This window comes from Zalophus californianus, chromosome 12 (assembly GCF_009762305.2).
Source record: "Zalophus californianus isolate mZalCal1 chromosome 12, mZalCal1.pri.v2, whole genome shotgun sequence".
NCBI classification, from domain to species: domain Eukaryota; kingdom Metazoa; phylum Chordata; class Mammalia; order Carnivora; family Otariidae; genus Zalophus; species Zalophus californianus.
Window position 1 is genome coordinate 99,878,111 of NC_045606.1, and position 25,418 is coordinate 99,903,528.

A 25,418-nucleotide genomic window follows, 5' to 3' on the forward strand; every position below is an offset into this window, starting at 1 on the left:
TCGGCCTGGCCCGGGTGTGGAATCTGGAATGTCATGGTAGGAAGGAGGGGCTTCTCCTCCTCCTCCGCCCCCCAGCTAGGCCCACGACTTCTGCTGTGGCCTGGGTGGGAACCGTGGCGGGTGAGTGGGGGGGCAGTTACGACCGCGGTCCGACCTGGCGTCCATCTGTGGCTGCGATCGCGGCAAGCTGACTCTCCGGGTGAGTTTGTGGGTTCTCTGCGCCCCTGCCGTCACTCGCCGCAGGTCCCTCTACACCAGTGACCGTCTGCTGTGGCAGTCAGCCCCGCCTGCGCTCGTTCTTGGGCTGCCAACAGCCAGGGGCAGAGTCCCTCGAAGTGGCCCCAGGCTTCTCTTTCCCTCGGGGGCCATGTCTGGACCACGGAAAACATATCCTTTGCTCCAACAGACCCTGGGAATGTCAGCTGTCCCCGACATGGCCGCCACGAAGGAGCCCATCTGTCAGATTCTGCCTTTAGTCTTCTGCAGGCCTGGGTTCATGAGGAGCCCCATATCCCAGAGGATAAAGGTCAGGATGTCATTCCCATTAGGCTTAAGGTCAGGGGGAAGCGCCCACAGCACCGCCCCCCAATGGTAGTGGGGGGGCTCACAGTACACTTGACATCTCTTTGCAGAAACATCTGTAATATCCAGCTTCCTGACCTCTTCACTTCCAGCACTGTGACTCCTTCTTCTTGCCGAGGGCTAGGGTCACAGCCCCGTGTTTCGGCCACCCTCCTTTCCAAGTCAGGCCTCGGTCTAGTTTTGGGATGGGGGACAGTTGGCTCCTATCTTTTTGGACCTTGCGCCAAAACAGGCAGGCAGACTCACACTTTAATATCCTGTTGCATATTTCTATTGCTATTCCTGATCTGTCGATTTTACATGGATATTCTCTCTTGATTCCTACCGTGGAAGATGAAGATCCAGCCCTCTTCCGTCACCCCGGGCCCCTACTCCGTCCCTCCACCCTCTCAGAACAAGTACATCACACTTTCTTGATTAATTCAATGTAAATTGTTTGCCTACTTATGATTATGTATTACTTATTTCTGATCAAAGTGGCATATTATGATGATTTTCCTTTGTTGTAGGATATTTCCTCCCTGGAACTGAAATATTTTCTTATTTTTTATTTTGCTAGTTTTCTGTCCTCTCATTGATTCTTCTCTAACTCCCCCGGGGAATTATAAAACTCCTCTGAAGAGTCTTTTTTTTTTTTTTTTTTAAAGATTTTATTTATTTATTTGACAGAGAGAGACCCAGCGAGAGAGGGAACACAAGCAGGGGGAGTGGGAGAGGGAGAAGCAGGCTCCCGGCGGAGCAGGGAGCCCGATGTGGGTCTCGATCCCAGGACCCCGGGATCATGACCTGAGCCGAAGGCAGATGCTTAACGACTGAGCCACCCAGGCGCCCACCTCTGAAGAGTCTTTTCCCCATGATCAGGCATCCCATGACAGACCAATTTCACTCTTTTTCTGGGGACGTCCATTATCAGGCCTTCCATCCTCCTGCTCTGTCTAGACTGGCTGTTATTTCGGCTGTTACTTAGTGGTCTCACACTTTCCTTTGTCCCACTCCTGTTCCCTGGCTCTATCTCTTCTTCCAGGTTTATATCTTCATTTCGTTGGAGCTCATCTTCCAGGAACTTCCCAAGAAAGGGCACATGGGAGAACATGCCTTACTCGGTCCTTAGAATCAGAAGCTTGGTTGGGCATAGAGTTCTAGGTTGGAAAGAGTTTTCCTCAGTATTTTGAAAGCATTGCCTTTAGGTATTACTGGTGCTGAGGAGAAGTCTAAATGCCTTTTTAAAACTAAATCTTTGAACACAGCCCATTTTTCCTACTCTGAAAGGTTTTAAGATCTAGTGCAGTGTTCTGAAGTGTTTAATAGTATCAGTGATTTTTCACTTCTCATCCTGGGTGTCTGGACACTGTTCCCTTCCATGCGAAAACTCAACGTTTTCCAGTTTGGGGAAATGTTCTTGTACAATTTCTTCCTATCGATTTTCTATTTTCTTTCTTCAAGAAAGTCCTGTTAGTTATATATTGGACTTCCTAAATTGAGCCTCTGGTTCTATTTTATTTTCTTCTTCTTCTTCAATTTTCTGCGTCTTTTTTGTTCTACTTTCTTGGAGATTTTCTCAGGTTTATTTTCTAACAAGTCTGTTGCATGTTTTCATTTCTATCATATTTTTCAAAAAGATTTTATTTATTTATTTGACAGAGAGAGTGCATGCTGGGGGAGGAGCAGAGGAAGAGGGAGAGGGAAATAACCTCCAGCAGACTCTGTGCTGAGCGCCGAGCCCCACAGGGGACTCGATCCCATGACCCCGAGATCACAACCTGAGCCAAAACAAAGAGGCAGAAGCCTAACCGATTGAGCTACCCAGATACCCCTCTTCTCTCTTATTTTTACTCTCAAAGCCCCTGTTGCTCCTTTTGCAGATGACTCTCACGACTTTTCTCTCTGGGAACATGAATAACAGTTTTTTTAAGTTCTGCTTTGTTCCCTGCAGTTTCTGTAGTTCCTCCAATCCCTTTTCCTACTGGTTTCATGTTAGAGGCTTGTCTTAAATAAATATCCTGCGGTTCATTCAGGTTTAAGAGTAAAGCCTTGAGAAACCTGGCAGGCAGCCCTGCACGGTGGCTGGGGCTTGTCAAGCTTTCTCTGCCGGTCTCACTGAAGAGCTGCAGGAGTCAGTGTCCCGTGGGCCTTTGGGGCAGGAGGGGATGGGGAGGGGCAATTCTGTTTCTCCACAGAAGACTCACCCCAGCAGCCCAGCCTGTGTCCTTGGAGCTGAGTAGTGCACCTTTCAGAACACAGACTCTTCATCACTGCGGCCCTTTGCCTTCTTCTTCCGGTATCCCCACTCTCCCCGGGTCTGGAACCTTTCAGTTCAGTTTTTCCGAGAACTAAATCTCCATTCTCCTCCTCGGGTGAGGGTGGGCGAGGGTGGCAGCGTTCTCGGGTTTCCTGGAATGGGTGGGAGGCCCCGGGCTGGAGTGGTCTCTGCAGACCAGGTGCTCACCCTTCCCACCTGTTCCTTACCCACCACCTTCTGCCGCCTCCAGTCCCGGGGTCTTTGGGGGATTCTGCAGTCAAACGCACTGCTTTCTCCTTCCTGCCCCCTTTGTCAGCATTTGCTGTTCGGCTCTGTTTGTTCTACTCTCTTATCTCCTTTCCTTCTTCCAAAAGTGTATTAACATTTCTTTGTATTATTAATGTTACTACTGTTACTCCTTTGTCCTCATCTTAGAGATGTTTTAAGAAGGGTGTGGGTTCAGTCTACCACACTTTAACAATGTATTTAATTATATTTTTATTAGTAGTAGATATACGGATGCACACACACACATATAACAAATATAAATATATACATGTATTCAAGTGATCCAAGAGATGCAGGGCAACCGTAATGACTATGGCCCGAGAAGCTGTTCCTGTGTCCCTCCACAGAAAGTTTATGCACACATTCACACACATACCAAGGCATGTAAGTAGATATTAATGGGTTTTATTTTAAATCAAGAAAGCAATTTCTTTTCATACCCCTGAGAATATTCATATCTTAAATAAAGGTCAGTGCTTAACCCAAAGGCACGAATCTCTTCTAGTCGGATTTCAGGTTTCACGGCAGGTGGTGGACATTTTTAAGGGGACTTTCAAGTGCCCCTGAAAACAACCCATGCAGTAAGGCACCTGCCCCGCGGCTAGCCGTGGTGGCTCTGGGAGCACGGGCACAGCAGAGTGCTGGCCGGCGGCGGTCTTCCCCGTCTCGCGTGGCCCTCTTCATCATCCCTGCCCTCTGCTCCTACTGCACCCCGTGCCCGCCCCCGCAACGTCCACCTCCCTCCAGACGCGCTCAGCTGACCCCTGGCTCCCGTGGCTGGCCCACGGAGCCAAGGGCGTGATTTATCCTGGCTAAGGGGTGCACCTGACTCTGACTGCCTCTTGGGTTTTAGGAATAGACTGGCACACAAGATGGGAATGTTTTCGTCATGGCCCTGGCTGCGTAGACTTTATATAGAGACATAGACTCAGAGGCTGAACTGAACACTGCAGTTTCCACAGATAGCTTCGGGCAGGCTACCTGACTTGATTCCATAGCAGTGACCTCAGTTTGACTCTCCGTCCCTGCAACAGGGCCTGCTGCTGCCAAACCAGACTTGATCTCAAAACTGGAACGTCGAGCTGCACCCTGGATCAAGGACCCAAACGGGCCAAAGTGGGGGAAAGGTCGTCCTCCAGGTGAGTCTTGCCCTACCGAGTTCTGAAGGGCACATCCCGGGGCCCGTGTGGCCATGGCAAGTCATCTGGTGTCCGTTTGGCCGCCCCTGTCCTGCTGCTGTTGCGCACTGGGCCTCGTGTCAGGCTCTGCTGGACAAAGAGGAGTAAGAAACGAACTCTGCCCTCTGAGTGTCAAAGAGGGAAACAGGGACAGTATGGGACAAAGGAGGCCCTTTGATGAGCAGAAGTGCTAGCGGGACCCGTGGCGGAGCTGACGGGGGTGCGTGCGGGAGGCCCTGGTTGTGAGGAGCCGTGTGACCCAAGGGCCTGTGAGCCGCCCTTCTCTCCTCCTCTTCCGGTTTCCAGCGGCAGCACCACTGGTCCGGGCGAGCTCGCTGTTTTGTGTATCTCAGGGGCTTACTGGCTCAAGGCTACTGTGTAGACTGCTCGACCTCCCCTTCTTTCTAAGGCTCATAGGAAGACTTGCAGATGTTTAACCTCATTTCTTTGTGCTGCCTCGAAAGAGGATTGAAGTCACCTGTTTATCCAATAGCATCTATAGCCAAGGTGGCTGGTTAAGCTTATTAGCGGCTGATGTCCAATGATCTCGGGGTAGCTGTGTGGCTAGCGACCGGGAGGCTGGCTAAAGAGCCCACAAGGATTAGCACACATCTCTTCGGGAGCAAGCTAACTTGCATAGATAATAATGGGAAAGGGTTTAAAGAGAAGTCACTAATGATCTCTAGAAAGGTGGATCACAGTCAACTCTGCTTTTCATATGGGATACTCAGTAAATTGGGATGTCTTAACTGATGGGAGACTGCAGAGTTCTAGGCAGCAAAACCGAGCTCATTTTTATTTGCTCCAAAGGGAAGAAGAAGATGGTGGCCATAAGAGAGGCAGACACACAAGCCTTGGCTGTAGAATCTGCAGTGCCTCCAGCAACTTCTCTGGAGACCTGTAGCTCCTACTGCAATTCCAGCCTTTGGGAAGTCGAAATAGATGGCCCTAGGAAAATCAAGAGGACTTACAGACCCCGTTCCATTCAGAGGTCATGGTTTGGGCAGTTCCCATGGTTAGTAGTTGACCCAAAGGAGACCAAGCTCTTCTGCTCAGCTTGCAAAGAAAGACCGAATCTCCACGACAAATCGTCCCGGTTAGTCCGAGGTTACACGGGGCCTTTTAAAGTGGAGACTTTAAAATACCATGAGGTTAGCAAAGCACACAAGCTCTGTGTCAACACTGTTGAAATCAAGGAAGATGCCCCTCCGGCTGCCCTGGTCCCAGAGATCTCCAGCGACCTGATGGCGAACATGGAACACTTCTTCAACGCCGCCTACTCCATTGCGTACCACTCGAGGCCTCTGAATGACTTTGAGAAGATCTTGCAACTCCTCCAAAGCACTGGGACCATGATTTTGGGCAAGTACCGAAATCGCACCGCATGCACTCAGTTCATCAAGTACATCTCTGAGACCCTGAAGAAGGAGATCCTCGAGGATGTCCGGAACTCCCCTTGCGTGAGCGTGTTGCTGGACAGCTCCACAGACGCCTCGGACCAGTCCTGTGTGGGGATTTACCTCCGCTACTTTAAGGGGATAGATGTGAAAGAGTCCTACATCACCTTGGCCCCTCTCTACAGTGAGACGGTGGATGGCTACTTTGAGACTATCATCTCTGCCCTGGATGAACTGGACATCCCCTTCCGGAAGCCCGGTTGGGTGGTGGGCCTGGGAACCGATGGCTCCACCACGCTGAGCTGCAGAGGCGGCCTCGTGGAAAAGTTCCAAGAGGTCATCCCCCAGCTGCTGCCCGTCCACTGTGTTGCTCACCGGCTGCACCTAGCTGTGGTAGACGCATGTGGGGGCATCGATCTGGTGAAGAAGTGTGACCGGCACATTCGAACGGTCTTCAAGTTTTATCAGTCCTCAAACAAAAGGCTGAATGAGCTGCAGGAAGGCGCAGCTCCCCTGGAGCAGGAGATCATCCGCCTCAAGGACCTGAATGCCATCAGGTGGGTGGCCAGCAAGAGGCGCACACTGAATGCGCTCATCGTGAGCTGGCCTGCCCTGGCCCGGCACCTCCAGGGTGTGGCGGAGGCTGGGGGCCAGACTGGGCACAGGGCCAAAGGCATGCTGAAGCTGATGAAGAGCTTCCATTTCGTCAAGTTCTGCCACTTCCTTTTGGACTTCCTGAGCATCTACAGGCCTCTGTCCGAGGTGTGCCAGAAGGAGATCGTGCTGATTACAGAGGTGAACTCCACGCTGGGACGGGCCTACGTAGCCCTGGAGACCCTCCGTCACCAGGCGGGGCCCAAAGAGGAAGAGTTCAATGCCGGCTTCCGGGATGGGCGGCTCCACGGCATCTTCCTGGACAGAATGGAGATGGCGGAACAGCGCTTCCAGGTGGACCGGGAAAGGATGATCCTGACTGGGATCGAGTACCTCCAGCAGAGGTTTGACATGGCGCGGCCCCCACAGCTCAAGAACATGGAGGTGTTTGACACCACGGCCTGGCCAAGTGGGATGGAACTGGCCAGTTTTGGGAATGAGGATATTCTTGCCCTGGCCAGATACTTTGAGCTCTCCCTCCCTGCAGGATACAGCGAGGAGGCGCTCCTGGAGGAGTGGCTGGGCCTGAAAGCCATGGGCAGGAACCTCCCGTTCTCCATGCTGTGTAAGAACACCCTGGCCCAGCACTACCGCTTCCCGCTGCTGAGCAGGCTCGTGGCGGTAGTGGTGTGCGTGCCCGTCTCCGCCTCCTGCTGTGAGCGGGGCTTCAGTGCCATGAACCGGATCAGGACTGATGAGAGGACCAAACTCTCCAACGAGGTGATCAACATGCTCATGATGACAGCGGTGAACGGGGTGGCAGTCACGGAGTACGACCCCCAGCCTGCCATCCAGCACTGGTACCTGACCTCCTCGGGCCGGCGGTTCAGCCACGTCTACGCGTGTGCCCAAGGGCCGCCCCGTGCCCAGGCACGTAAGTACACGTGACGGAGTCCCCGGGCAGTCTTACCTTCCCGATCCCATGCTGGCCTTGAAGTCTGGGAGAGCCTGGCAATGGCAGCCATCACCAGAGGCTTGGTCTCAGGTATCCCCAGTGGGTCCTCGAGATGTGACACGTACCCTCAAAGAGCTTCTGATCCAGTGAGGCAGGCGGGACACACACACACACTGCAGGCAGCGGGGCATAGTGCTAGAGCACGGATTTTCAGAGCCAGTCTGCCCCAGGCTCAAATTCTGGCTCTGCTGACCTCGGGCCAGTTCACCTCATTGTGCTTTGGTTTTTCTTCAGAAGAGGGCACAGCATCTGGCACGTGATGCCAGTGGCATTCTGGAAAGGTCCAGCCCACTACTGGAAGTAACCAGAGCACCGGACAAGCTAGGGCAGTGACAGCACATTCTCTGAGGGGCTGGGTAGACTCTTTCGGGAGGGAAGAAGTCAGTGCAGGTCAGAGTAGCCATGAAGAAGGTGCTAGGTGGAGGAGAGGGTTGGGGCATGCCGGGTGGGGAGGTGTCTGTGAGAAGCACAGCCTCACAGTCCCCTCGGAGCACTAGGCTGGAGGGCTGGAGTGGGGACCGGGCTGGAGGGGAAGTTATGTTACATGGCAGGTGCGTTACCGAGTCTTAGGCAAGACATTTTCCTCTTTTCAAGTAGTCACTGAAAACCAAAGAAGTTCTCCAGGCTGGTCATGTTTTACTTCCCAGTGACAGCAGTGAAGCTTCTTCCTTGACACCTTCTTATTGCTGGTCTCCTTCCAGCACTTGTGCTCTCGTCGGTTACCGCCTGGTCTGTGGTCAGCAGTGGACTGGGTCTCAGGATTGACAGAGGCTCCATAGGAAGTAGAGTGGCCCCTATCCTGTTGCTGGGCAAGGGGAGGGGCCTGGGGTCGAAGTGGAGAGAAGAGACAGGGAGGGCCGAGGTGGGGAGCCAGGCAGTGCATCCTTCACCCACGCATTTGCTGCGTGAGCTGCTCCCCACATCCAGCCCTGTGGGGGTGAAGGAGAAAGACACTCTCAGGTATGTTCTCATTGGGACAGTGGGGCGGGTACATCTGAAGCAAATAGAGGACACTACCCAATTTGATATGATAAGGTCCTCTTTCCCAGGCAGGGTTCTCAACCTCAGCACCGTTGACACTGAAGGTCGGATCATTCCTCACTGTGAGGGCCGGCCTATATGTGGTAGGATCTTGAGCATCCCTGACCGGCACCCCTTACGTACTCACTGGGTCCCCATAGGACTCACCCAGCTGTCGCTATCAAAAGTGTCTCCAGGCATTGCCATGTGTCCCCTGGAGGGCAGAGCTCTAGCCATACCATGGAGATGGGAGCCCGGGCCTCCCTCCCCCATTCACAGAAGGTTCCCAGGTGAAACCTGCGCCCGAGGGCGAGAGATGACCAGAGCAATACTAGATCTGGCCTGCCCAGAGCAGCCCCTGTCCCGTCTCCAGCCTGTTCTGCATGCCTTCCTCACCGAGCATACCTTGGGGTGCAGTTGGACTTGGGAAGGGGATCATCATCCAATCTGTTTTCCCCTCAGTGTAATTGTGGGTTCTCTTTCCTCTCACACAAGGAGCAGGGCTCAGGAAGGAGAAGATGGGGGCGCTCTATATGGAGGAGGCTGTGACCCGAAAGCCACCCATTCCATCCTACAGGGAGCCAGTGGAGATCCTGAAGGACTGCATCATGGACCCTCCCGACAGACTCCTGTACCCCCATACCAGCCAAGAGGCCCCTGAGCTGTCCTGACAGAGAGCTCCCGTAGGAGCAGGATTCCTAGGGATCACCTTGGAGACCCCCTGCTGCCCTGCCCCTTGGAATCATGGTGACAGGCTCTCTGCAGAATCTAGGCTACCCTAGAATCTTCGTTTGGGGGGACTCTAAACACCAGAAGGGGGCAGTGACAAGATAGTTAAGCCCACCTCCCGGAGAGGCAGGGTAATCAGGAGCACAAGCCTGTTCACCAAGGCCCCTCTCTAAGTAGCGGTGACCTCACAGCACTGAAATAGGCCGAAAGGTTCCGATGTCAAATTCATCTTTAAGGTGCTTCAGGAAATGATCCTATCAGGAAAGATTTCACCCCATGTTCTGGGAGCAAGAGGACTTCTCTGAAGTGGGAGAGACTGTTGGGGGGAGGGGCTTAAGGGGGCATCCCAGCCCCCGCGGATGGTTGGGGAGCTGCAGTGGCATAGAGGAGGCACCTGGGGAGGGGCGGAGGGTGACCAGGCTCTGGGGACAACTGGCCTGGCTCTGGGATCGGTCGTCCTGGCTCCATGGCAGATGCAGGGAAGCCTCTCCTCCAAACGGGAGACTCACAGCAGAGAATTTCTCTACCTCCTCCCAGGGCCTCCCTTAGGATGAGGCAAGCAAAACCCTCTGCACAAAGCACTCAAGAGGTCATCCTCCTATAGCCCCAGGACCATGGAGGAAAGGCTTTACGGGAGGGAGCCTGCTGCTTCTCACCGGTGGCAGCCCTTCTGTGTGACCTGCACCAGTGTTGGACGTGAGCCTGGCTTCCTGAGGAGTGGACACGTCCAAGCTTGCCCTGGGGAGGCTTGTGATCCAGCCCCAGCTCTGCTGCAGGCAGAGGTTCAACCATAATTAATCCCTTCCTCTTTTCGGTGCCTCGATTTCCCTCCCCATGACATGGCAGCAGAGAATTCAAGTGCCTGCTGGCTCCTGGTCTGCCACAGGATGGACAGCGTCTCCAGCTCCCTGAAAGACAGACCTCGGGCGGCACAGAGTGGGCTCAGCTGCCTTCAGCCCTTGTCCTTGTCTCTTGCTACCAACGTCCTTACTATGGGAAGAGGTGCTCCCAAAGTGCCCCTCTTCTCGATTTTGCTCTGGGACCCAGCCTGGGAATCACTAGGGGTGCTTGTTAAATATGCTCCCCCCATACGTGCCGATCAGATCCGCGGGACCAGGGCTTAAGGATGGGCCATTGTCCGCAGGATCCTCCAGGAGCTTTGTGGGCCCACTCAAACTTTAGGACCCCCACCCCATCTCTCCGGCCTTCCGGAAGTAAAGCACTTTCCCCTCCAGGGCAGTTTCATTTTGGCAGGTTCCTAGGCTGCTTATCTGGTGGGGATGATGTGGGGCCTAGGTCCTGCCTTCCTAACCACGGATTGTTTGCCCCCTGCCTTTCGAGTTTTAGACAGGCAGGAAATGGTGCGTCCCGGCCTCGCATCTGGGGTCCCTGCCCTGTGCTGTAAGTACAAGTTGTCTGGCCCTTAACCAGCAGTCTGTTCTCCTCCCAGTCCTAGGGTGGTGCTGGGATCCACTGTCCCCCTGGTTCCTGATGTTTCTGACTCTCCCTTCCCACCACCCACCCTTAGCACTTAGCCTTAACACCATCGCCTTCCTGTTTTCTTTAGCTGTGGGCCAGGAATTCGCTCTCACTCTCTGCCTTGTATTTAGCCTGTGGAAATGTCTCTCTCCCAGCCCCATGGTCTAGGGTCTGAGGTATACTGTGGGCCCTTGCAGCTACAGCTCTGGCCATACCGTGGAGATGGGAGCCCGGGCCTCCCTCCCCCATTCATAGAAGATTCTGTGGGAGTTAGGAGTCTGCCTGAAGCTAGGTGTTGTGGGTGTGAATTGGTGGGATGGAAGAGAGTAAGACCCTTCAAAGTGGGGGGCTGTCAGCCCCACCCTATTCCTAGATTCCAAATTGAGGTGACTTTCTGGCAAGCCTCCTCCCCATGGCCTCTCCCATTCTTTAAGAATCCTCAGAGCATGAGGCCAGTCCCTTAAGCAGTGTTGTGTGTGAGTTCCACACACACAATTCCCTGTGTTGCTCTCGGCATGGAGGTGGAGGCCAGGTAGGGAAGCACCCGGCCGCCACATCCATGTACTGAGGAAGCCTCCATTGCCAGCTTTTGGGAAGGTTGGGCCCCTTGGAGGGGGTGACCGAAAATGCTGTTTATCGTAGAGGTTTGCACTATCCACATTTCTCATGGGGGCGCAGGCATGCTAGCTAATGGCAAAGACAACTACCCACCTTTCTGTGCAGGACCCAGGGCTGACACGTGGTGAGCACCCTTACCGGAGACTGTTACCCAACCCGAGCTCTTTGTTTTGTTTCAAGACACTCGCTGCGCTTCAAATCCAGGGCCTGGAGATACCCGTGTTGGAGAGCCGTCCTATTTTTGCCTCACAAGGAAGAAAGCTGAAGGGCACGGGGAATAGAAGGAGCAAGCCTTTGGCCAGAGTCCTAGCTACGCCTCCACTCCCCTTTCCTTCCTGTAATCTTCGTAGCATCTCCACGTTCTGATCCTGGCACTCCGCCCATCTCTACCCACACCCCATAACTGCTGCCCACAGGGTCTGACGTTCTGAGTTTTAACCGGCATTATAACCGATGGTTTGATTCCAGTAGCCATAGAGACCAGGCGGGAGGGAGCGACCTCATCCCCCTGTCCTCGCCAGACATCTTCGACAGTATAACCTACTCTAGACCTTTGCTTCTCTCTCAAGGCCACGTGGAGTTCCTAGGGTGCTAAGTATTTGGCAAGACGGTGTGAAGATTGGCCAATTGCCGCGTGCAGGTGTCTGTCAGCAAAGGATACTCAGGGTGATTGGCAAGGGGATGTCCTCTCCTCTTCCTGTTTCAAAGAGGTGCAAATGAGGTTTAAAAAACCATGTTTGATTCTCAACCTTTTGCTACCTGAATAAAGCAGAGTTTATTTCGGCACATGCCTCGGTCCTGTTAAGTCCCGCGGGTCAAAGCTTATCAAAAGCTGATCGAAGCTAACTAAATCGGGCGGCTCGGCAAGCCCGCCCCCGCCGGAGTGACGCGCTCGCGCCTGCGCAGGGGCGACTGTGCGCGCTCCCGGGGGGCCTCCCGGTCCTGCTGCGCATGCTCGGCGCCCACTGCCCGGCCGGGACCCCGCGCGCCCGGGCGTCTGCTGTTCGGCCCTGCGCCCCAGCCTGGGCACCCCGCTCTCGGCCATGACGGCTCATTCCTTCGCCCTCCCGGTCATTATCTTCACCACGTTCTGGGGCCTCATCGGCATCGCCGGGCCCTGGTTCGTGCCGAAAGGACCCAACCGCGGGTAAGGATGGCGCGCGGGCCTGGCCTCCCTGCGGACCCCTCCCCGGGCGGCGGCGAGCAGTGCAGTGAGCCCTGGGCCGAGGCGCGCCCGGCGCCGCACTCCTGCCTCTCTGCACCCGCCGCGTTCAGCTCGCCAACAGGCAGGCGGTCGGGGCCAAAGGGCAGAGCCGGTGGTGCTTTGGAAAGGTGGGAGAGCCGACTGACACCGGAGGCAGTTAAGGGGCCTTCCCCTTTTCCCCCTCCAGCCAGTGAAGCTAGAGGCCGTGAGCCGCGCCTGATGCGGTTTGTCCACCCCTCACCAGCAGTGACCTTGAGCGAATGCTACCCCTTCAGGCCTCACTTTCTTCATAGGTAAAATGTGGATGAGGCTGATACCTGCCTTTTAAGGCTGCTGTGAGGGCTACCCGAGGTTTATGCTTGTAAGACTCTTATAGCGCATGGCACGTATTATGTATTGAATAATTTTTAGCCGGTGTTACTGTTTTTTGAAGGGCCCCTAGCAGATTTCTGTATCTGTTGCACCATTTAGCAGTGTCTGCATCTTATTATCCTCAGTTACGAAGTGCTCTCTCCTCTTGATTACAAGTTCCTCTGGGTGGAAGATTGTCTCCTTCACCACTGTAGACCCCAGTGCCCAGCACGGAACTAGCCCAGGAAGCTTAGTAATGTTCAAAGAATGGATCAAGTGTAATTTTTCTGGCACTGACTTTCAGGTGCTTTAGGCCAGGGGCCCTGGGGGGCCTGGTTTGGATTAGGTTTAGCTTTGGCTGGAGGCTGCTTGGATGGATGGGTGCGGTCTCTGCTCTTCAAGATCTGCAGGGCGGGGGTCCCACGGCATTACTTTGTGAACCATTTTAGTGTCTCACCTCTTCTGCAAACCCTGGTGAGTTCTGTCTAACTGAAGTCTCTCCTGCTGCATTTTAAGCTTCTGTCTCCAGTCCACTTCGTGTGGACACAGGTAGCTAGTCCTTGCTCCCTTTATAACGACTCACGCACCTCAGAAGTGGCTCACGGTCTCCTTGCCTCTTGCCAGCTTCTGTTTTCCATCCCTTTGCCCAGTGAAGTTTGCATTCCAGAGACCACTCCATGGTGGGTTGCTGCAGATGCTGCTGGGGCTGGTGGTGGTGCTGCATTAAGATGGGGAAAGAGTGGGTGTGGACAAGGGAGATGAAGGGAGTTCGTAACACAACTTGGATGTGGGCAAGGTGGGCTTCCCCCTAAGGTGACCCTTAGAGTTTTTATCTTCCATCTTACAATTCTCACCCTGAATAGAACTCAGCCTCCTGTGTTCAGGTGGCATCAGGAAGGCCAGCAGGAAAGGGGCCGACACCGGGAGCTCTTTAGCTCTGGCCCTGGCCAGGCCTTCCGAGGGTGCTGGTTCCACCCATCCTGATCTGACAGCCTCTTCCATTGCAGAGTGATCATCACCATGCTGGTAGCCACCGCAGTCTGCTGTTACCTCTTGTAAGTACTGCTCCCCGGCTCAAAATCTTCCCTCCTCTCCCCAGCCCTGCTCTCCCCTCTGTCCTGGTGGTGACAGGTTCCACTTTTGAAAGGCTGAGTCTCTAAAGCCTAGGAGAGTTTGCAGCCTAGTCTGCAGTTTCAGACGGCAGAGAAAGCCGTGGGCTGGAAATCCTGGACTTTGGGGTCTGCTTCCAAATGTGCCACCTGAACAGGCTTTGTCCCGTCCATAGGCTGCAGTGTAGTGAATGCAGTGAGCCAGCTCAGTCTGGGCGTCAGGCTTTCCTGGAGAGACTGCAAAACACAGCTTTCAGGGCCACGCCCTAGGCCCACTCAATCACAGTTTTCAAGTCTGCACTTAGGAGTTCATCTTTTTAATACATGCCCCGGGCATCTGTGATGCAGCCGGTTTTGAACCACCAGATGGGCGGGAGTCTTCAGACTTGGGAAGGGGGCCCTGGGGATAGCGAAGAGGAGTTCCAAGGGATCCAAGGACCTGGGCCGGGTGAGGGAGTCAGCCTCCAGGTCCCGAATGCCCAGATGTTCTCTTCCTAAAACGGCCATTCACCATAGTACCTCCCCCGTTAGGGAAAAAGACACCCCTCCTTCCACCCCGAGTCCTTTTATGTCACCTTGCTCCATGTTTAAATCATCCTACCTGCCAAACCAGGGAATAAGTCCCAAGTTCTGGTTCTTAGGGAAGGCTCTCTGGTGATCAGTCAAGCCTCGGGAAGCCTGTATGGCTTCCCATCATCCTGGGTCCCATACACTCTTTTTATGAGGTAGGCTTGGCACAGTTGGGGTGTTCTGAATTCAGAACAGTCAAAATAGGACAGGTGAGGGGCGCCTGGGTGGCTCAGTCGTTGGGCGTCTGCCTTCGGCTCAGGCCGTGATCCCAGGGTCCCGGGATCGAGCCCCGCGTCGGGCTCCCTGCTCGGCGGGAAGCCGGCTTCTCCCTCTCCCGCTCCCCCTGCTTGTGTTCCCTCTCTCTCTTTCTCTCTGACAAATAAATAAATAAAATCTTTAAAAAAAACAAAAGAGAAGACCGATAATCCAGGAAAATTAAAAAAAAAAAATAGGACAGGTAACGGTGATGAGCTACTGATTCTTTAAAAGGTAATGGGTTGTTTTAAAAGTAACTGGAATAATAAATTGAGAAATAACAGTGACTGGAATATTTCTCAAGACTCAAATTTTTCAAAATACATAGCATAAGGCCCGCACTTAAAGAATTTTTTACGTGATTGCTTTCAGATTTGGGGTATGTTTTGTAGTTAAAACCTGTTTTATCTAATTGGATCACCAACTATTTATTCCTGTTAGCCGGTTCTCTCCTTTCACTTTATCTAATGTTAAAGATTTTCTACCTCCTATTAACAACAAAAAAATAAAACTTGTTAAAAATAATGATGACTCTTAGATGTCCGCTTACATATATGAGTGTGTATGGTTTTTCAGAATTCTCCCCACACAGAGCGTCTCTAAGGCCTGTTAGGCTGTTTCTTGGTCCTTCAGGGCTTGGTAGAATGTCCTCATCGGTCCCAGGGAGGGCCGTGGAGGGGCCGGGGTTTGCTGGCTCAGAGACTGGGACAGAGCGGGTGGTGGCTGGGAACAGGCATATGCTCAGCCTGTGCGTAATTGCAGACACCGTCTGGACATCTGGGAAAGGGAGGCTGGCTGCAGAGCAGGTGCACGCAGGCGGCAAGGCGGGGCAGCTTAAGAGAATGCTAGGCCTAGAAATTATGTTTACAAAATATCAGCTCGGGGACCATGCGGATGGTAAGCAGGCTGTGGTTTCTGACAGCCTCCTTGGGGGCACGCAGGGGAAACAGCTAGAGCCTTCCTGATAGGGCACCAGGTAGAGCACCTCCGGGACCTGTCAGGCATGTGAAGCCGTGCCCCTCTAGAGTCTTTGGGGGCCTGCTCCCGTGGGCACCCACAGTCATGCCAGTGGGGCCCGACCCCCCACCCCCAGATGTGCAGCCCGCCGACGGTCCCTGGAAAGCTCACGGACCTGACCAGCTCCTCTCCTGGCCCCAGCAGGCCTCAGAGTGGGGCTCTCTGGTCGTCAGCCTTCCACAGGAGGTGGTTCCTTCATCTTGCTCCTAAACGTAGGTGATTCTGACATGCTTCCCGTCGGATCTGTCCTGTCTGCTCCCAGGTGCAGGCTGGGGGAGGCCTAGACCAGAGACGTACTAGGGCACCGCCAGGAGTCGCTTTCAGCATAACCTCTGGAGGCTGTCTTACTTCTCTCATCCCAGAGCCCAGCCCCAACTCGGGTCTTATCTGTCGACAAAACATCAAACGAAACATAAGCCCAAACCCACAAGCCCCCAGGCCAAGCTCGCGCGCTGGCTAGGGTGTGGGTGGCTTCCCGGGGCCTTTTGCTCCCACACACAGGCCCTCCATCTGCTGGGTTGGCCGTGTGATCAGAGGCAGTGTGCGGGGGTGTGGAGGGTGGGGTTCCTCATGTGTCCTGCCTCACCCTCACTGTGCTGTCCCTGGCAGCTGGCTCATCACGATCCTGGCTCAGCTGAACCCCCTTTTCGGGCCGCAGCTGAAGAACGAGACCATCTGGTACGTGCGCTTCCTGTGGGAGTAACCACTGGCACTTCGGCCCCAGGTACTGAGGGCCCAGGCCCTGTGGGTGGGAAAGGGGACTGCTGTGTAGCAAGAGACCAGGCAGGGCAGTCATGAGAGTTCATGTTTATTTTATTTCATCCTGTTTTTTATTTGAGAGAGAGAGCACAAGCTGGGGGCAGGGGGTGGGGAAGAGGCAGAGGGAGAAGAAGCAGGGAACCCAATGTGGGACTCGACCCCAGGACTCTGGGAAGGCCAATGCTTGACTGACTGAGCCACCCAGGCGCCCCAAGAGTTCATGTTTAGGTTCAGGCACTCATTTGGCAAAAAAAGGAAAAAAGAAAAAGTTGCAGAGCACCTAATATTCTTCCTGCCTGGTGCCATGCAAGGCAGCAGGGATTGAGGGAAGACCCGGGTGCTCAGGGGAAGCAGGTCAGGCCGAGCCACGGTGGCGGGTTCGCGGGCTGCAGAGGCGGTGGCCGGGGGTGCAGCATCTTTTCTGAGGGAGGGGGCACTGGGGCACAGGGCCGTGAGACAGCGGACGTGAGCTGAGAGGCCAGGGTAGAGACAGGGACGAGGAAGTTCCCCAGGGAGGGTGTGAGAAGGGGTGGTGAGGGGGGGGCTCCACAGCAAGGAGGTGACCCTTTCGTGTGATGTGTTTTTCAGGTGCCCCAGCTCTCTGGGTGACTTTGGCTGTCCTTTCCCTGATGAGCCCTTTGTCCCCACCCTCACAGCTGTATCTGGGTCCCTGCATGGCTTCCCCAGGATCTGCCTGGCTCTGGCAGCTCCTGCCTTCTCCATCCGGTCCGGGCCTCGGGAAGCCTGCAGCTGAGTCAGGCTGGAACAGGAGATACCAGCCCTCAAACTCCCCCTGCCTCTCCCAGGTAGACCCCGGCTGGGAGCTGACACGGGTGGGACTTGCCTTTTACAAATGAGGCAGCGTGTCCTGGGGACAAGGGGTGTCCAGCCTGGGATGCTCCAAGCCTGGGGCGGGCTGGACCAGGGAGAAAGCCCTGGATGGGGAGTCCGCTGGTTCCCACCAGCCCTGCCACTGTCCTGCTGTGCGGCCCTGGGGAGCATCCCTGCCTCCGTGGGCCTCCTCATCTGTGAGATGGAGAGACCCGATCGGGGTGTCACAAAGTCCTCTCCTGGGATTCTTTAATTTTTGGATGCATATAGATGTGAAATTTCTGTAAAAGTCGAAGTAATGGAAAAACATTCACCCACAAAAAGCAACATAGTGATCTGGGTCGGGATTGAAGCCAGTACATTTAGGATTCTTTATAGTCACTTAAATGGGCTTGCTCAGAAAACTGTGTCTCCTTAGAATATGCTGTGCCAGCTTCCTCCCCTGTCTTGGTCCCTCCTCTGTGGGTGAGCTCCCTGCTGCCTGGAGGCTCAAGGTGAGCACAGCCCCAGGCCTGGATTCCTTCATTTGACAGCAGTGGGGTGGATTTCAGAGTCTCCCCCCCCCGCCCCCCCCCCAGTAGCAGCCGCTAGGTCGCCTGGAGTTAGGATGAAGAGAGACAGGTGTGGGTGAGGTTTGGGTGGCACTGTGGCCCTCTGGGCCCATCCTGGCCCCTGAGGCCAGTACCAGACCCGCCTGCCCTGGAATGGCCTGGGCTCTGCGCTCGGATGGTGAGGGTAGAGGAGCACCTAGCCTGACAAGGCCTGGAAGGCAGAATGTGCAGGCACCAGACCAGAAGGAACCTAGGACCCCCACCCGTGCCCTCCTCCCAGAGGAGTTGAGGCTGAGACCTCAGGCACCGCCCCCCCCCCCCCCGGCCCTCCCACCCCCACCACATTGCCTCCCCGGGGTAAGACGCCAATCCTGAATATTTATTGAGTGTATTTATGTGATTCACATTCCATTTAGTGGGCATTATCTTTGGAACAGTGGTCAATTGCGATACTTACCATGTAGATTTCTTGGTTCTGGGCTTGGCCTGTCGGTCAGAGCTCTGATTTGGGCCTCCCTTTGACATCCCACCTCACCCCCCCTTTCAGACTCCTTTCCTTGGGATGTCAAGTATGGGTTGTCCTGAAAACCTGATCCACGTCCAGTGGCTCATGAGTGGTGGCCAAGTCCTGGCTGAGGCCGAGTTTGCTGGCTGCCGGTCCTCTGTCCACCCAATTCCCACATGCTCAGTGGGTGGGTTGGGGGGCACAGGAGAGGGGCGTGGGGATGGAGGCTTGGAGCTGCAGCTCTGGATCGTGGACACTGAAAATGATATTCTCCTGAGACCTGAAGGAGAAGGTACAGCCGTCCCGGGTTCTGCCCAGAAGCAGTCCTGGCAGAAGGAAGACATGGGATTGTTCAAGCGGAACTCTGACCACCACTCGTCTGTACCCCGGATACAGGGTGCAGGGCTCCTGAGGCTGAGCAATAAAGCAGGTCCCCCAGATCTCCAGAGCGTGGCCTGCCTCATTCCTAAATACCTGAGCACGCCCGTCTGCCTGCTCCCCGGCCCCGGGTCAGTGACCAGCTTCCTGCAGGGGGCTGGAACAGAATGAGCAGAAGGGACTGGCCCTCCAGGGCCAGGCAGTGAAGGTCATGGGTGGCAGTTTAAGAGGTTTAGGGGTGGGGAGGCACCTGGAGGAGGCGCTGGGACAAATGAGGGACCAGACCATCAGGGGCCTGGACACCATCTGAGGAGCTTGCATCGATCCAAAGGGCAGTGCAAGGCACGAAAGGGGAGTGACATGACCCTATTTGATTTCTAGAATGATTTCTGTAGGGTGTTTCACGGACAGGAGCCTGTCGATAGGGCACCGGATGAGAGAGGCGGTGAGGGCGGAGGCGAGTGGGCCGACGGAAGGTCCAGTTAGGGCCGAAGGTGACCAGCCTGTGGGCTGTGGGAAGGGGGGAGGCAGGGATGGGTGTGGGCTGCTCTGGGCGGGGGACCCTGTGGTGAGCAATAATCAGGAGGCCGCTGGTCCCGGTGGCTAGCCGGGCTCCGTGAGAGGCCACAGAGGAGCAGGTCTCAGAGGGGAAAGGGTGGCCCGTGGTTTCCTCTGTTTCCTGGCGAGTCGGGTGCGTCCAGGGCATCCGCACGGAGATGTCCGGTGAGCGGTTAGATCAGGGGTTTGAAGAGTTGAGGGCCTTCGGCATAAGATAACGGATGGTCCCTGAGGCCATGGGGTGGATTGCAGTGTGAGGTAAGGCTGGGAAAGAACGTTCAGGAATGCCAGTGATCGCGGGGTGGGCAGATACAGATACAAGAGGTTCTCAAGGAGGCAGGAGGGGAGCTGGGTGCCCGTAACTGTCACCGAGTTCCTGCAAGTGATTCAAGAGGAGGGAAGGTCCAGCATGCCAGGGGGCCCCTCCCAAGAAGTCAAGGGGGAGGGGAGAAAGACAAGTGACAGTGGGACCCTCTGAAAGACCTTGGGAGATAAAGGGAATGCTACGAGGAGGGGACCTTGGCTCGCTTCTCCTGGGTCCCTGCGGGTCAGGCCCTGGGCCTGGGGACATGCCCCGTAAGGCTGCGCGGCATCTCCATCCCTGCTGTTGTAACTTAAGCTAGGCCCATCGCCCTGGGACCCCTGCTCCCGCAGCGGCTCAGGGATGCTGAAGATCATGGGCCCCGGGCCCAGGGTTGGGGGTGAGGGGGGTGACATATGGTTGCTTACCCTGGCTTCTCAGTTTCCCTGGTGTTGGACTGCTGCAGCTCCTCTCAGACTCTCCCAGGATGTGTGTGTGTCCCTCTGGTCAGGTGGAGTCCTGGGGAGCGTCCCCTGCTCTCCTGGCCACCTCTGAGCAGCTCAGGGCCGGCAGCTCCTTCCCCGGCTCAGTGGCTTTCCCACCGATTCCCACCGTTCTGCCTGCACGGCCGTTCAGGGACAGAGGAGAGCAGCCGACAGCATGGGTGCACGCTCCCTCCCAGGATCCCATGCTGCCCCACCACCACCACTCGGTGAGGATTGCGTTCCTATCAAAGCTCTCACGCCCACACCCCAGGCGGAAAGCGCAAGGTGAGCGGGATTTGTCCAACATAAACACAGCTGGGCATCAGTTAAAGCGGTGAAAGCAGGTTTTATTCTGTAAGTACTGACGGCAAGGGAAATCTGAGCTCCATCCCATCTGTGCTGAGGTGAGGAGGGAGAGGGGGCACGCGGGGGCTCAGGTAGAGTCAGGGAAGTGAGAAATCACAAAAGGTTGGTCAGTGGAAGTGCCACTAGGCCGGCTGTGTCTCCCCACAGGGACTGGGACTGAGGCCCGATCCTTCCTGATTTCCTTTTGGAGGAACGGGGCTCAGGTCCTTGAGAAAGACATTACTGGGTTGCAGGAGATCCATACACATATGTCTCACAGGGACAGAGGAAGGATTCATGATTGGAAGCAGTTCTTTTTAGTAAATGCTCTAAGAAAAGGCAGAGGGCAGAAGGTCAGAGGTCTGTGGTCAGGTATTGGCTAGAACAGACGGTAAGTTCTGACATTCTAGAACTTTTTCAGACAAGAGCTCAACGGGGCTAGGCTGTCGCAGGGATCCAGCCTTAGGCTGTCTGAAGCCTCGCTAGGTTGGTTGAGTCTCTTGGTGGGGGGTCTGGATTGAAGCATTAGGTGCTGATATCAGTTCTTTTGCAGTTAGTTTCAAGCATCCACCGCCCGCCACGTGGGAGGCCAAAGATCGGTACGGATGGGCGGTGGCAGAGTAGGATACCCCTGCACCATACCTAGCGGGGAAACAGCCTCGGAGACCACCCTGGGATCCCACAAGCCCAGAGAGAAGACCTAAGGCAGCCAAGGTAATCTAAGCTGCACACACAGAGGGTGGCCGACAGAGGGCAGTGCTCCAACGAAGGATCTACACCTCCAGAGACCCATTTATGCCACCCCCCCCTCCCCATGCCTCCAACGATGTTAGAGGTGGTGGCCTTAGAACATGGCTGTTGCGGGGGGGCGGGGGGGGGGGCAGGGACAATTCTCCAGAAGAGACCACAGCCTGGGTGAAATGTCCTTCAAGGATATGTACGAATGCCCACGGCTAATGTTTACTGAGCAGTTGTAGGTGCCAGGCACTGCTTGGGAAAACCAAAGGGCAAGGAGCTAAGGAAACTTGCCAACTTGCTGTTCTGATGCCAACCTTGCAGGCCATCTTGTGTGCCTTTTTCCCACCTCAGCATCCCTTCGGGATGTGGCATATTCCAGTCTATAGAAGGAACACCATCAGCCCAGATTCGGAACGCGGGAGAGGAGATACAAACAGAAGGGTACCCTTACTGCAGGCCACAGAGTTACCCCTCCTTGCTGAAGACCCTAATGCCCCTCGGTGAGTTTCAGTTGCTTGGAACAGAATTAGGTTAGTTAGTAACAATGGGAATGTGAGGAGCAGAGGTGAAAGCCAGTGGGAGTGGTTATAAGCTCCATGTCTGTGTGCTTGGAAGTGACCTTTGTTTATAAACCTTGGGGTTTCCCGGAACAAAGTCAATTGGCAGCCACCAGAGTTTTGCTTCACATGTAGCACCAGAAAAGTGAGGGCAGATGACCCAAGTCTAGCCTAACTCAGACCACTTCCTGTGTTAATGAACCTGTGTAGGCATCACTCAGAACAAAACAAGCCCATTGAATGCTAGGACCCAATTACGTAGCGTACAACAGAATCTCCAGGGATGGAGTGAAGATCCCAGACTTGTAATGTGCACTCCGGGTGGTTCTTAGTCAGGCCCACACAGGTCTAGGGACCAGAGTTTTGGAATCAGGATGGGATACGGTCCACGTAATAGGAGAATTACCTGCTGTGCTTGAAAATGCGGATTCCTGGGTCCCCTTCCAAAGCCTGCTGGATTCGAATGTCACAGATGAGACTCAGGGTTTTGCATTTTAAACAAGCCTCCCAAGGGTTCTTGTGCTAGCTGAAACCCTCTAGAGAGGGTTTCCCAACCTCGGCCCTATCCATAGTTTGGGCTAGATAACTCTTTGTTGGGGGCCAGGGCTACTGCCCTGTGTTGAGGATGTTTAGCAGCACCCCAGACCTCTACTCACCAGATGCCAGTAGATCCCTTCTCCCAGCTCCTGGTTGACAACCATCTATGTCTCTAGCCATTTTGAAATGGGGGCAAAGCCCTCCCCACTCATATTGGGAACCCCTGCTCTAGAATCAACCACTCAGGTGACTGATACATTTTAATCAGTTTATCAACCCAGAGCTCCTGCGAAAGGGGGTTGGAAAGCTTGAGTGCAGCTGATGCCCTGAGCCTCAGGTGCCCTGTGTGCCTTTCCCAGCAGGATCCGGAGCTCCTGACCTGCAGACCACACCCTGGGGAGAAGGAAGCACCCAAGCTTTAGGGGATTATTGGGAATCTGAGCAGACCCTAGTCCCAGTGCTATGCAGTCCAGCAACAAGCTGGGGGCTCATAGGAGGCCGAGTGAGGGAGGGAGCTCTGGTGTTGCACTGAGTCCAGTAGAACCTTGAGCTCACCCTGTCACCATCTTCCGCCGAAAATCGTAGGTGGGATGGTTAGAATGGATATTATCAGAAGCTCACGGGAACTACCACCTTGGCTCCTTAACCTCGGCTTTAAGGGTTGTGATAGCAGCAAGGCTCTTCCCTTCATCTGAAAAGGTCAGTCTTTCAGGTCGAGGTCAGCCCTGACAAAGACTTGGGAGACACTGCGGTGGTCAATCTCTGTACCGGCACATTCTGTGGCTCACACAGCAAGAACATTGGGCCTGGAAAAGATAAATGCAGGTGCTGTGACCTTGATCAGTTGTGATACCAGGTGCAACAACTGTGTCCTTGGTCTGCAGAATTTGATTCAGCAAGCATATTTTTCTCTCTGTTCTTTCTGCCCAGCCTCCCAGAAGCCCTTTACCTTGCCTGAGCAGCTCAGTTCAGTGTCAAGGTTGAGAGTGCACAAGCAAGAACTGGGCTGCCTGGGTTCAAATGCTTATTCCACCGACTGTTGGTTGAGTGAAAGTTACTTAATCTTTATGATCTTCGGTTTTATTGCTCAGTTGGTGTAGTCCTAATAGTGCCTGCCTCACAGAGATTGTGAATATGAGCCAAGAGAATGGATGAAAGTGACTGGCTCACCAATAAGTGGGAGCCCTTAATCACATTAATTTTTATATATGTTAGTTCCATGCCACTCTTTACTCTGCCAGGATCTCAGCTGCCTTTGCCTGTTTTTGTTCCCATCACGGACAGCATGCGGATCCACTTTGTGGAAAAGGAAGCGGCAAGCACTGTGCGCATTCCGATAGGACCTGGGATTGAGGGCCATGAAAGATACCCGGGGCCTGTTTATGTATCTGTGTTTCTATGTTTCCTGTCAAATGTCCATGACATAACTTACACATGCAGTACCAATGAAAACACTAAAGATTTGGGGGAGGGGAGGAGGTTACTAGAATACACATGCTTATTCGCAAGTTCTCAGGAAAAAATAAACATGGCAAGAAATAACCAGGAAAATTACTGAAAAAAATAGTATTAAGAGGGATACTCCCAGGAATTTGGAAGTATGATAGTCACGATTTGCAAAGCCCCAGAAAAGAAAACAACGGTGCTGGCACAGAGACATCTCTGAGGCATGGAGAGAATCAAGAAAGATTTAAAAATGACTCGAAAAAGATGTATGTTCTTGACGCAGAGGTCCTGGTTTTAGCCCGAAATGGAGGACTGACCCAGCCTGGAGTTGATTTGCTTGCGGCCAGGGGAGGGGCGCCGGAAGGAGAGGGAGAAAACGAGACCACCCCTGGGAAGATGAATAGGTAGGACCGCCCGGGGCCGATAGTGACCCCAGGCTCGGTCCTTCCATGCGTCTGACGCCAGAGGTGGAAAGAAGCGCAAGGTAACCTGCGAGACAAGACGTGGGCACGTTGGTGTAGGGGTGGGGGGTCGGGGGTGGGGAAGGGTCCGTCTCTGCTCAGTGCAGGGAACGCGGCCTTTGTGGCCCCTGAACAGTTCAGTTTGGGGAGGTGACAGCGCCCCAGGGGACGCGGGCAGGGACGTCCCCTGGCTCGTGGGCGAGGCCTTCGCGGCATCGGCAAGCAGCGGGAAACTGCCCCGGGAGACACCTTGGGAGGGCTTCCTGAAAGGCCGGGTGAGCCTTCCTGGCTGGAAGAGACTCTGACGGGAGGACCATTACCGTTGTTGGGCGGGGGCGGGGGTCTTCTGTCTGCGCGTGCACGCCAGACGCTGGTCGCACTCCGACAGATTCCCTGGGCTCTGGCGCAGGGAGCCGGTGGGTCGGGACCCTGGAGACCGGTTAGTGGAGAAAGACTGACGCCGCTTAACCAGCGCTATTAACTTAGTACGGAGGGACGAACCATGAGCGACTATGGACTGCGAGAAACAAACTGAGGTTCTAGAGGGGAGGGGGGTGGGGGGATGGGTTAGCCCGGTGATGGGTATTAAGGAGGGCACATATTGAATGGAACACTGGGTGTTATATGCAAACAATGAATCGTGGAACACTACATCAAAAAAACTAATGATGTAATGAATGGTGACTAACAAAATAAAGTTAAAAAAAAATTAGTATAGAGGAGTCCCAGTCACGGTGGAAGATAACGCGCGACTTCCGGCGGGCAGTCGGTGCAACCCCATCGCTTCCGGCCGTGGCCGCCCGCGCCTGCGCACTGGGGGCTGGCTGCCGGCGGGAGGAGCGTACCATCCGAAGGCAGGGGGTGGGTGAGGGTCGCTCCCGGAAGTAGCCCTTGCGCTTCCGGAACCCGCGCCCCCAGTCCCCGGGCTCCGGAGGCTCCCGCGGTGGCTAGCGGGGGAAACGCGGTGGCCGGCGGGGTGGTGGCTGGGCACTGCCGGCTGCCTCGGGGCTGTCCGCTGTGGCGGGAGTCGCACCTGGCTTCGCGGCTTCGCGTGCGTGCTCTCAGCGGGCCAAGGTAAGCCGCGGAGGGGGCGTTTCGGTGCCGCTTGACGGACCGGGACGCCGAGGCTCAGGGGTCGGGGCGCCCCGGCCTGTCCCGCCCCGCCCCTCGGACGGCCCGGCTGGGTCCCTTTCCAGGCTAGCCGCCCGCCGGTTCCCAGTGCCCCGCGCCTAAAACACGCCCAGTGAGGTGGCCTGTACTGGACAGGGGTTCGTGTCCAGCACCGCGCTCTGTGCCAAGGACTGCCCCGGAACACTCCTGT

At 55.0% G+C, this 25,418-nt stretch overlaps 2 protein-coding genes and 1 long non-coding RNA gene across 11 annotated transcripts in view; 2 read left to right on the forward strand and 1 right to left on the reverse strand.

Moving 5' to 3' along the window:
- Positions 1–11,917, forward strand: part of ZNF862 (zinc finger protein 862) — a 36,692-nt gene extending 24,775 nt beyond the window's left edge. For all 9 annotated transcript variants that reach the window (XM_027573978.1, XM_027573972.1, XM_027573980.1 and 6 more), the window contains 3 exons: positions 4,144–4,248; positions 5,098–7,212; positions 8,809–11,917. In XM_027573978.1, coding sequence (XP_027429779.1) covers positions 4,144–4,248; positions 5,098–7,212; positions 8,809–8,984 — 2,396 coding nt within the window. In that variant the 3' untranslated portion in view covers positions 8,985–11,917. The remainder of the gene's footprint in view (positions 1–4,143; positions 4,249–5,097; positions 7,213–8,808) is intronic.
- Positions 11,918–12,064: 147 nt separating this feature from the next.
- ATP6V0E2 (ATPase H+ transporting V0 subunit e2) lies at positions 12,065–18,740 on the forward strand. The gene is made up of 4 exons (XM_027574962.2): positions 12,065–12,286; positions 13,702–13,749; positions 16,255–16,369; positions 16,993–18,740. Exons 1-3 carry the CDS (start codon positions 12,183–12,185, stop codon positions 16,346–16,348), a joined length of 246 nt encoding a protein of 81 aa, XP_027430763.1. The 5' UTR covers positions 12,065–12,182; the 3' UTR covers positions 16,349–16,369; positions 16,993–18,740.
- Positions 18,741–20,350: 1,610 nt separating this feature from the next.
- On the reverse strand, positions 20,351–24,544 carry LOC113910968. The gene is made up of 4 exons (XR_003516339.1): positions 24,418–24,544; positions 22,746–22,996; positions 22,060–22,103; positions 20,351–20,687 (listed from the first exon to the last, which is right to left on the reverse strand). It is a non-coding gene; the product is annotated as an uncharacterized LOC113910968 (long non-coding RNA).
- Positions 24,545–25,418: the final 874 nt, after the last annotated feature.